At 40.4% G+C, this 12,209-nt stretch overlaps 1 protein-coding gene across 3 annotated transcripts in view; it reads left to right on the forward strand.

The window, feature by feature from the left end:
• The first annotated feature begins 1,602 nt into the window (after positions 1 to 1,602).
• The window catches only part of LOC108095840 (aminopeptidase N), a 28,784-nt gene continuing 18,177 nt past the window's right edge, over positions 1,603 to 12,209 (forward strand). For 2 of the 3 annotated variants that reach the window (XM_017197131.2, XM_017197134.2), the window contains exons 1-3: positions 1,603 to 1,728; positions 2,250 to 2,343; positions 9,987 to 10,649. In XM_017197131.2, coding sequence (XP_017052620.1) covers positions 10,625 to 10,649 — 25 coding nt within the window. In that variant the 5' untranslated portion in view covers positions 1,603 to 1,728; positions 2,250 to 2,343; positions 9,987 to 10,624. Of the gene's footprint in view, positions 1,729 to 2,249; positions 2,344 to 9,113; positions 9,208 to 9,986; positions 10,650 to 12,209 lie in introns of those variants that run through there. The other variant, XM_017197132.2, reaches the window with a different exon arrangement.

Genomic DNA, 12,209 nt, shown 5'->3' on the forward strand with positions numbered 1-12,209 from the left:
AAACCGATACCATAAAACTATGCGCAGTCATTGTGGCGCCTCCGACTGCCAGAAATTCCCTTATAGTCCGCTGCCAAGAGCCGCCGAAAAGAACGCGGTTAGAAAACAACCCCTTGGGGTTTTGCCACAGGACTATTACTTGTCGGCCGAGCGTTCAACTCCACGAGAATTGCGTCACTGGATGGCTGGAATTAAATCAATAGGGACAACTCCCACGCGGGGCGATAAAGTGGAGCAGAGCCCGGGACTTGGAGAATTTGCATTTCCGTAGCCCATACTGAATGGCCAGTATTTGGGTCGCCGAAGGATTGCTGCAAGGACATTTCAAAGGCGGATAAGCATAACTCGGCGGGTCCGGTCCTTCCGTTTCAGCTTTTTGGCTCTTCATTTCATAATTTTTGTTTTAATTAATTGGCTTTTCGAGTGAATTATGGCGCTTTTTTCGACTACACCTAGAAACCTTCGGTCGAATTAGGGCCAGGATATGAACTCGTTTGTGGCCCACTTTTTATTGGTTTTTCGAACAAGTCCGAATTATTTATTAGCCAGTTGAAGGCAGTGCAGTCACGTTATTGATGAACCATTTAAGTGGTTGGCCAAGAAGCAGGACATAGATATAGTTGCCTGAGAAATGACTGTAAGCTGTATGCTTTTTGTCACCTTTTGGCTATTTCCGATATTATAAATTTACCATTTGAAAGCTTGAGTCATTCTTGGGTTTCGAACTCGATTCATTAATATTCCGCAACTGTGTCACCAATGGTCAAAATATGGGAGGAAACACTTGTTTAGCTGATATGCGTACAATTACGGATGGTCAATGTGTCATTAACATGTGGCTGATCCGCACAGATTTTTTATCTATATCTTTTTTATTAATATTTTAAATCGTCTTTGTCAAGGTTTTTAAAATTCAGAAGACACAGAATATACTTTATGAGATCCCTAAGGTATTAAATTTTATTAAATCAAATAAATCAGTACTGGTCTATGAATTCATTTATAAACTTAGGAGATCGTTTGCTATATGACTTTCATACAAAGTATGCATGTACCTTAAAAAATGAAATAGTTTAAAGCAATTTAAGTTCAACGAGCTTATTACCTTACCTATCAATATTAAAAGGAACTATTAATTTTTATTTTTGTTTATATTTTTCTGCAAAGCTTTACCTATCAGTAAACTGCAAAACCGTATTTTAATTTGTCTCTTCTAATTCTTATTTTTTAATCTTAAATGGGGCTGTTGACTCGACACCCACAGCAACCACTCGCAACATGTTCGAATCGCCAACGGTTGGTTTTGCCCAATCTCCCAAGTTTAATGCCTTGCACTTTGAAATAGTTAATTAAAAATATTCGTATGTGTTTTAGAGAGAGTGATTTTATAAGAATGATTTTATAAAAATAAATATATTTGTTTGATTTTTTTACTTCAATTGTTCTTTAAAAGGTTTGCCAAAAGTAATAGATGCCCTTTTTTTGAAAACATTTCTCTGAGTGTGAATTTGGTTGGCGGCATTTGTTGGCTTCGAACTCATGCACGGTTCTTTGCTTACTCGGAATCCATTTCAATATTGAACGACAGTCTTCTGGCAGAATTGAAATGCGACGGGTTGGTCTTTCGGAGCGCGCGTGAACCGAAATACAAAAAGTGTCTCACAGTGGCGACCGCTCGCGAGTTTTGTTTTTGGCCAAAAGCGATTGCTATAACGCTTATTTGATTAAGTACGCAAGTTTCGTTACTTATTTTTTGTTATCTTTGAGAGCGTGCGTGTGCGTTTGTTTTCTAGTTGTTGTTGCTTAAACTGAGTGGGCGGCTTTTCGTGTGGGCGTTTGTTTGCCATTTAGAACACAATTTCAGCGTTGGCAGCAAACTAGTTGGCCTGGTAATAAAAAAAACACGCGATATGCCATTAAAAATTCAATTTCTTTCATAGGCAAAACGGCCAACAATAGACCGGCCAGGCTAAATTTAAAATTTGTTACAAAAATACAAAATACCACAGATATGCATGCGTGACATTGCCCCTGGCGGCCAAACAACAATAGCAACAAAAATCTAGGCGGCTTCCATCGATTTGCATTCGTTTTCCCTTCGCTCTAATCAAAATCAAAAGCACACACACACGCACGCTCAAATACACGCTATCAACAATCAAAGTGTAACGGGCATTGTAAAGTTTCGTAAATCCAAACCACAAAAAAAATTAATATTAAACATTTTCTTGTTTCATTTGGGAAAACAGCTTGAAAATCAAAAAAATTGAAAAATACACATAACAACAAAAAGGAAACCCCTTCAAATTTTGGTGTGGCAGACAAGTGGAAAAATCAAACGAGGTGAGTTTGGCAATCGTGTAAATTGATTGAGTTTTAGGGGGATCCCGAATTGACCCGGGCAATTATTGATTTTGCTGGCAAAGTGTCCTTCGGCCGATTGCAATGCCGGTCCCGAGAGCTCCGCAGCAGCTGGATTTCCCAAGGACGCCTCCTGCTGCAGTGCTTGAACTTTTCACCTCCTGAAAACCGTCCCCACCTCCGACCATCCACCCCTCCCGAACAGCTGGGAAATCGCTCTCTGGCCGCGCCGGCAACACTTTCCGCTTTTCCGTGTTGCAACCGCTCTTGCTTTCAATTTCAATGCAACGCCGAACAAGTGGCAGCAGGCTCTCTTAGCCGGCGCTTCGAATGCGGCACGTGGGTGGGTGGTTCTTGTGGTGCTGCAAGCGGTGTGGGTGCCCAGACCTGCACCACCACTGGAAGCCCATTTTGGCTATGGGAGCCAAGCACCACTTGTTTCCCACAAAAATGTTGACTTCAACTCTGTATTCAATGGGAGTTTGATTTCCATGTACGAGATTACCCATTTTCATATGCATATTTTAAAAAAAGTGTTTTTCATATTTTTATGATGTCAAACATTCAAAAGAATATAATTTTCTTGTCCTTGTACTCGGAAATTTTCTTGTTCATATATTTATCACTTGGGTATTTAACAGACAGAAAAACATTTATTTTCACAAAATTGTAGAGAAAATATTGCCAGGTATTTTCATAAATTTCTTTAGAATATGGAATTTATTGTGATTTTAAAAGCCTTAGGTGGCTAAATCTCTTGCAAGTATGCAGTATGAGAAATTTTTAAACCGAGCCCAACTCAATAAATTTGCCTTTGTCAATTTTGCGGTTTATTTTTGCGCTGCACAGCTCACATTAATTAAGTTTCAATGGTGCCCAATCAGGCGGCAATCAAGTACAGTGGGCACTCAGAGCCAAGCACGCAGTGGTGTGGGCAGTAATTAAAGTTTTAGCGATTTTACACCCGTTTTAATTTAACACAAGAGCGATTTTGTCGGCCTGTTAATCAGATTACAGCGGACATAAGCATATGCGAGGCTGTCGTTTGATAGAAGTCCTCCGATAAGCGCCGCACAATGTTGGCGAGTGCGCCAAAAAAAAGACTATATACATATAGTATATATAGAAAAGGGGCTCGTTATATCCGGGCCATTGTAATTTCAAAGCAGAGGGGTTCCCTTATCTGTTTATTTGATTTTTATTTGGGTATGAGCTCATCGCCGGCTGCAGATTTTGTTTCGCAGTCAGGTAGAGCGGCGAAAGAGATCAAGTTCCCTATTCGAAATTATTTTCCCCCCGAAGAATCCACCCTCAAATAAATATTTGAGGGTTTCCCCCTTTGCGGCATCGATTTCACATTACTTCCCCTTTTGGCGCGTGTTTTCAATTCATTTAAGGTGAATTGCCCGTCGATTGTGTCTTTTATTCGGGTGTAATAAATTCCCTTTATGATTTTAACCCCTTCTTGATTGTTATTGTGTGATTGCATTTCTCCAGCTCTTTTATGGCTGCATTTTGAACTGGGCTATTTGCATAATTGCATTTGCCGCTCATATAGGGCGTCCCATCGCTCCCTCCACTCTAATTTCATGCCATATTTTCACCTATGTATACCACCCATGGAGTTTTAGTTGATTGCAGCATTTTGTGGTTTCCCGTTGGTTTTCATTATGTTTTCTCCCCCGGTGGATTCGGCTTACCTTTTTGTGGTTTCGCACCTTGTTGGGATTTGAGGGAAGTGAAAAGGGGAGTATGGGAAAGTTCCTGCCGTATGATTTTCTTTTAAATGCAAGTCCATGCACACTTTTAGTTATTTTCCCAAACGCCATTATTTTTCGCTCATAAACATTGTTTTTTTTGTTATATTTATAATCTCTTTTACCTTAAATATATGGAAAATTAAATTAGTGTTTTCGTTCACTATCGTTCTGCCCTTTTAACACAACATGCAATGCCCTCGCGCGCTGTTAGATAGGCTTTTTATTGCACAATTCACGCGTAATGTTTATTTTCTGTCTAGGTTCAGGCCCCTCGAAAATCGTTGCTAGTTTCATGAGTCATTTGATAAGAACAAATGATAATTGTGGCGCTGCTGCAACAAAAATAACAACAATTAAGCGAGGCAGCAGCAGTTCTTATGCTTATTAAAATGGGAAAGCGAGCGAACAAAAAAGCGGAGAACTGAAAAGAAAACAGAACTATTTCAAGTGCAAAGTGAGGCGCAACATTCCTCGCCCACCTCATTTGGCCTTTCTGTGGGCGGTGGGTGGAGGTGGGAGGCAGAGACGGTGGGTGTGGCGAAATTTCCTGAGCCGCTCGACATTTTTCACTCTCGCTCTCCCTGGCCTTTATTCAAGAATTATTTATACACGGGTCTATATGCAGTATCAAACAAACACGCAACAACAAAGGCAGCTGCCGTAGAAAACGCATAAAAATTTAAAAATTTTTGTTGCCACCTTCAAGGTCACAGAATATCGTTGAAATGCTTGTCGTCGGTTTGAAGAACCAGAAAGCAGAGAGCATTTGTTAGTCATTAAGCTATACGTGAACAGAGCAGCTCTCTTAAAGTGTTCACATATATATATACGAGTATATATCACCTTTAGCCAGTCGAATGCAGCGCTTCCGAAATCATAAAACTGAATACGAAATACGAAATACGCGAACGGGAATCTCATTCATTCACAGGCCCCTCGTGATTGATAAGGCAGGCGCGAGCAGCTTGACAAACTTTTTGCCTAATTCTCTTTGACTTTGGACGGGTGTTATGAATATTAATAGTACGGTGACGTCAGCAAGTGCATTTGACAGATGGAAAAACATAAAATTAAATGCAAATGGCAGGGAGGGCAGTCAACTCAATGAAGATGAATGGGTGACTGAATGGAAAGGGCAAATGTTAAAATGTAATATATTCAATAGCATAAAAAAAAAAAAAAAAATAGCTGCTCAAACACCACATTATGTTTGAAATTTTTTAAAAAAAGTGGGGTAAGTTTTATGAGAACAAAATATTAAATACTAAGGAAAAACTGACATTGAAGGTGACTAAGAATAGGGATGGCTAAAGTTATAAAAACTCATACATAATCACACATGAGGCAGCAGTTTTCTCATTACCAACGAAAAGCTGACAACTCGGGCTGTCACAAACATTTGACATTTTCATTTGACTCAGTCAGAAATAGACAAACACAAATAGCAACAACCACCTGCAGCACCCAGCGCGTAACTAATTTGACACACCAAACAGAAGGGGCGGGGAAATTCGGTGGCTTCCCCCGAAAATTGCACCGCGTGTCGGCCTTCCGAGCAAACTCCAAACTCCATCAACTGTCCGAAGGGTCAAAAGCTCAACAACCAACATGCAATGGCGTTAAATTTTTATGCGTGCCATGGAATTATGACAGAGGGTTTTTCGGTTGGGAGGTGGCGTTGCAATTGTGGGTGTGTTTTTTTTTTTACCACTGGTCGGTCACGCAATGCAGATGGAAAGCGTTGCCAGCGCTTTCCGCCTCAAGATAGCAGGCCAGAATTGACCTTCTTTTATGGCATAATACTAGGAAGTCCAGCAAAGAAGAGCTCTTTTTGGCTTACACAGCAATGACATCAACTTCGGAGCGAGGCCTTATCTCTGCGGCGACATCGCAATTTATTAGATTGTGTGCTCTTAAGTTTATCACGTAAATTAAATATTTTTGTAATCTGTTGTAATTTCTAAAGTGGAGATAGCGAAAAGATAGCACTAGGCGACAAAAGATCAGAGTAAGCAAGGTTGCACTGGATGCAAATTAATGAATAAACAGATAAATATTTAAATAAAATATTCTTATAAAACTTGATAATGGACAGTGGGGGGTACAAACCTTGTAAAAAATTTACCAATTTAAAACTATCAAAATCAAATAAATTTTGATAACGATTTTTTAAGGGGTTAAATGAATTTTTACATTGATGTTTCTGATTTGAACACTGAAATTGTCAACTCTTTTTCTGTCTGTCATTGGAATCCAATATCAATTTGATTCCGATACAAATATCGAGTGCAACTCATTCCGCTTGGAAGACTTGGTGACCGAAAGCCACGATAACCTTGAAACAATACTAGGCCCACTGACCGGCTTACGTCACTTGGGTCCACAAATAGAGGCAACAACCACGAGCGGCTAATGTCCGGCTTCGAAACGTTAACGAACAAGTGAGAACGATGAATGTCACCGAGACTTTTGACGAAATTGGAGCGCACGCTCCGATAAAAGCGAAAACAGCACAACACCCGTAAAATAAAATAGATATGGATACACATTCGAATGATTTACGGCTCCTTTGATAGTGCCAATGGCCAGTGGCCAATGGCCACTCGTCGGATCACCTATAAAAATAGCCACCTGAACCAAAAGTAAATGCTGAGCAAGTCGAAGAAAACTAACACAACCAATGGAATTGGGTGAATCTCAAACAAATAATTCTGAACAAATAAACGGACATTAAATTAGAATCCGCATTTTAAGGCGAACATGCGGAACATTCAGAGGAAGGCAACACCTCTGCCAAGTTTAAAAAAGTGCTATAAATGTTTACTGGCTAATTTGAATGACCAAAAATGTGCAAATGTTTTCTCAATTAAAATGCCATTCCGCATAGTTTCGGTTATACAACTAGCGATGCTAAAAATCCATCAGTAGTCGCTTTTTTTGTACCCTATAAAAACTCTGCTTTCATTTTATAAGCATAAGACATACCATTTAAAAATCAATTGTTTCTAATCACAAATGTTTAAGAGAATATTAAATTGGAAAAAAATTAACATTAAATTATCTATTCATATGTTCGCTATTCAAAGACACTTTTTTGTCGATGGATTTATTGTTGTTATTGTTACCAAGACAGATTACGCTGAACTTGTAATGTGATTAGGTTTTTATGGATACTCGTAAAGCGAGTGCTGATGTCAAGTATACGACACGTGCGCCGCAATGGCTTATTAACGATTTGGCGCCAACTATTGGCGCTATCAAATTCCCCCACTGTAGTTTGGCTTTTGCTATTTTTTCACTCACGAAATATGATTGATCTGCGTGGTGAAGTATTTTTGACGGCACCGCAGTGGGATGCTGGCGCTGACCCAGTGTCGTTATTTACTTTCAATAATATCTATGAATATATTCGCCTGACAAAAGAGAACCGAAAATAAATTCTGGACCATTGTTGTTGCGTTCTCTGAGTTGTGAGTAAATTGCTTATTTATATTATTCTGCGACTAGCCCGGCGGATAAAAAAGTGACAACGATGACGTCGACTTCGGCTTGGGAGCAAACCAAAACAAAACCAAACAAAAACTGGTGCTATTTATTCGCCATATCCCCTTGGGTTCGTTATTGTTTGGCTTGTGGTCTCACTTAATTGGTTTTTTCGTTTGCCCAAAGCTGAAGCAAATGATCAGTCATCATCCACTACGTATACGTAATATTGCAGTCGGCAAGTGCTGCATTGCCCCCGCAATTTGTGGGCGTTTGTAATGCTCTGTAATAATGATTCTGACAGAATGGTTGTTTCGTATGCCATAAAGATAGATAAATTATTAAGTGCTCATGCCTGACATGAGTAATAATTTGCAATGCTAATTCGCATTTGTCAACCTGCCACGGAGACAATTGAAAGAAGCCTAAAATTTATATTTAGGTTGTCGGTGAGGAACTAAACAATTTATGAATACGAATGTTTATGCCCAAATTAATGTCGAAGAGTCGCCGCCGAATTCTGGGAAGCTATTAAGTCATTAGAAAAATGGCTTCTTAAGTTTTTGACATTCGTGAAGTGAGCAATTTTTTACCGAAATTTGTGCAGATTTGGCTGTCGCATTTTTGACCTCGGGTCAATGCTACACTTGTAACAACTCCAACTCCAGAGCTGAACCCTTGTCATTGTCACACGACAAGTGGCGATGAGGAGCAGAGCCCAAGAATAACTCAAGACAGCCATGACAATTACATAATTACCAACTTGTGTGCCGGCAATTAACTCGACACTCCGCTCTTGATTGATGACACCCGCAGGGAGTTGGGAACACTGTCCTTTGCCTTCAATATTTACACTCGTTAAGCAATAAAATTATTGAACGTCAATTGATCCAATTTCTAATTCGGAGTGTAAGGGCTGTCGAAGGCTGTACACACTGATTTAACCCAATAAATGTCGATTTAAAATGCATAATGTAGCCGCTAATTGTTACAACAAACCACAAAAGCCCAAACGAATGGTTTGGCTTGGCTGGGCTGGGTGTTTTTGGGAAGTGCGGGTCATCCAGGGTTCAATGATTATTAATCAAATGCCAGTTTAATTATGCGACTTGCTGGAGACGCACAGACACTCGACTCTCGTGTAATCACTCAGGGTCCCCGGTTTCCCCTTTGCGGTCTGCGCCTTCAATTAAAATTCGTTTCGCCTTTGATAAAATTGATCGCCCAGCGAGGCGGTCCCGAAATTGAAAGTTTACGAGCTCGCTTTTTTTGGCACTAGAATGAGTCTTTCTCGGTTATTATGGCTCTTTGTCTGTTCTTGGCGCCCAATCGAATGTCAAGTATGAATCCATTGACGACCATTTCTCTCGATGGCCCTTCGTCGTGACAATTGTCTCTCCCCCATGCTTTTTTTTATTACTTAATATCTTTCGTTTCTGTTTTTGGAAAAGTATTTTGATTGTTTTTCCTCGGTTCCGGACAGCGTTTCTTTGCAGTTCGTGGCTGGCTTTTATCGGGAGCGGTTCTCTTTCGACTTCGACTTGGCTCTTTAGTTTTTTGCATTTTTGCTTTGTTTCCGATTTCGCCTGGATAACCCAAACAAGTAATACTCCGTCGATATCCGATACTCGTTTTGGGTCTCTGCCTTGGCTTCGGTTCGTTTTTTGGCATTGAACTTGCCGCTTAATCATTGTCAAAACACACGATCACGGCTCGCCTATGCAAACAAAAATACAAGCGATTGCATTCAAGCTTTCGATAAGCAAACTTAGTGCTCTTCTGGTTTTGTTTATTTTTGGTTGCTCGTATTTGCATCATAAATTAGTTTTCAATTTTAGGCTCAAACATTGACAATATGACATCATAAATTGTGCACGAAAAAATTATATATCGTTTATGATTTAAATTCAAAGCTAATAATCATTTTGGCGTAAATTTCTTCTGTGTAGTAACAATATTTTAGTTGGTGCAAGTTTTTTAATGAAACATTAAATAAAATCTGCAAATCTGTGGGCGCAAATGCGTGAAAAATCTGGGGGGGGGGGGAATCATTTTTGAGCGAAAAGCGGAACGGAAATGAGGGAGCGAAATGTTCCAAGACCAAATATTATTTACTATTTTTAGAGAAATACAAAAGAATTTCGGTGTGGCAATATAAAATACGTTCCAGTGAAATATAAATATAAAGCGAATGTCAAGGTGAACGTTTTTTTGGTGGGGTTAATTCGGAGGTTCCGTTTCCATGCCCCAATGATTGCATTCAAGCGATGTGATTCATTCGCTTTGACCTCTGATGGTCTGGGGGTTAGCATTAATCTTTGGTCAATTTGATGGAGAACATTTACTTATGCTCAAGTTTGTCCATTCCCCATCCACTTTCAGCCCAAAAAAGACAACATCAGCCAACGAAAAGTATTAGGAGGAGGCCAAACCCAAAAAAAAGAGAGGACAAGTCAGTGGAGGACCCATGCAAATTCTGGTGAAATCTCTTCTTTGGAGCTGGAGCTGGAGCTGCTAGATACGACCGGCAGATAGAGTGTGCTTGGGGAGCACATTTCCGCACTTGGTGGGACACTGGGACGAGTCTGTTTGTTTATTGCAACCATCGCCGGGATCCACACGATGCCAGGCCACTTGCAGGCCATAGATCTTTGAGGCCGGGCCTGCAACATTTGGAGAGCACCGCCGCCGGTTGCTGGTTGCAGCAATCGCCAGATAAATTCTAATAAATAGCCAGACAACAGAATACTTGGCATAAAAATAAATAAGAGTCGAGCAACGTGGAACGTGGAACGCGGAACGAACAGCGCTCCGCACGCATTATTGCAACAGATTCTTCGATTTCGATTTGTGTTTCGGCCGAGGTGCGGAGTGCATTGGCCAGATCGAACGGGTCATAGTCCCCCTACCCCGGATCCCCGATCCCGGACTTCTCAGCCAACATAGACGTAGGTCGCGGCCAAAAAGTGTTCCCGGCCAGAGGCATTCGAAACCGGAGCGAGGTGTATACTTTTGGCACCATGGAGGGCGGTTACGTCAACGAAGGTGAGTTGCCATTAAATCCAAAGCCTTAAGTATGTGCCATGCGATTTTAGGAGTTTGTTCAGCGAATGCCTTCTTTGATGCATCTTATCTAATGATATTCTGTTTGAGTTTGGAATGCTGTTGATTGCTTCGAGATTGATTGAGTTCCTTCCTCTTTTTGTAATTTATACGGCGAGTTTCTTCATTTTTCTTTCGAAGGTGATTAGCTTGTAAGGTAAACGAAAACCCATGTACTCTGGCTGATTACTTACAAGCTAGTTTTGCTTTACAGAAAAATGGGAAATCTTTCCTAGTACACCATTTTATTTATTTTATCTTAAAACGCCTTAGCATTTTAACGCAATTTATTGTAAAACAAAGAAATTTTCATTGCTGGGAAATGTTTATTTCATCAGCTAATTATTCATAGTTGCCGAGCAGTGCATATAGGATATATACGGACGCGATTTAGACACTTACATCATGACTGTTTTCGACAATAAATACTTGTGTTTTCTCATTCATTTTGGGGTTTCTATACGATCAGCTCACCTACAATACCTAAAAATATTTCTCGCACAATGCACAATTCATTCAGCAAAATACTGACAGATGTTTGAACAGAATATTTGACTTTGAATTCGAATTCTTCTCGGGCGGCGGAAGACAGAGGAGATCTGCACAGTGACACCGAAATCTGCAATTTATTAGCAATGCAAATGCGAATGCCGATGCGAATTATTCAAACAGACACTTCACAAACCATTAGTCAGAGCACTGAGGCAATACATCTAGATTTGCAATATTTCTTTTAGTTTTGGCAAACACTTTGGCTAATAGAAATAGACAATTACGTTACCTGACTGAGTCAGAGCACATCACTAACCCAAATCAACCGAATTTATTTAAATACCTGCTGCAGAGGATTCTGACGCCATAATAGGTGTGGAAAGTCCAGGTAAATGAAAAGATCTTCCATTTAATCACGTGCCTAGCAAACGTCTTCATAACCAGCACATAATTAAGAGTCTGGGAAGTGGGGAAACTGGCTTGAAGAGCTCTGTGACGCCCAATTGAAGGCTGAGATGTGTGAACGAGCCTAAAAGCCGGTTTGCCCACAAGTAAATCCCCCAGTTTCTAAAGGGCCCCCAGATAGATGGAATCGGTCGCTGACTCTATATTATCTGTTATGACGCCACAACACCCAATGTCGCATTCTATTTTTGCTTTGTTTTATGTTCATAAGAGGATTACCGAATGTAAATCACGGGCCAAATTGGCCATGCCTCCCATATTAGATTCTCGAACCGAGTATCGGTATGCAAAAAGTTCTAGGGAGGGAAAAACGATCCGTAAAGTAGTCGGCTCGCTGACAACTGTGTGTTCCACAAAAGGCAAAACTGTCTGTCAGTCGGCGGATGCTGGGGGATTTCAATTAATATTCATTTGGGAGAAGGCAAAAACTGTCATAAATTATAGGTTTCCAGTCCGACCAGAGTTCCTTGAGCGGCGTCTTCAAGTACGTGGCGTCAAAAGTGCAACGCGGTCACGTCTTTCGCGGGCAAATTGTTTTCGGCACAA

This window comes from Drosophila ficusphila, unplaced genomic scaffold, assembly GCF_018152265.1.
Source record: "Drosophila ficusphila isolate 14025-0441.05 unplaced genomic scaffold, ASM1815226v1 contig_791, whole genome shotgun sequence".
NCBI classification, from domain to species: domain Eukaryota; kingdom Metazoa; phylum Arthropoda; class Insecta; order Diptera; family Drosophilidae; genus Drosophila; species Drosophila ficusphila.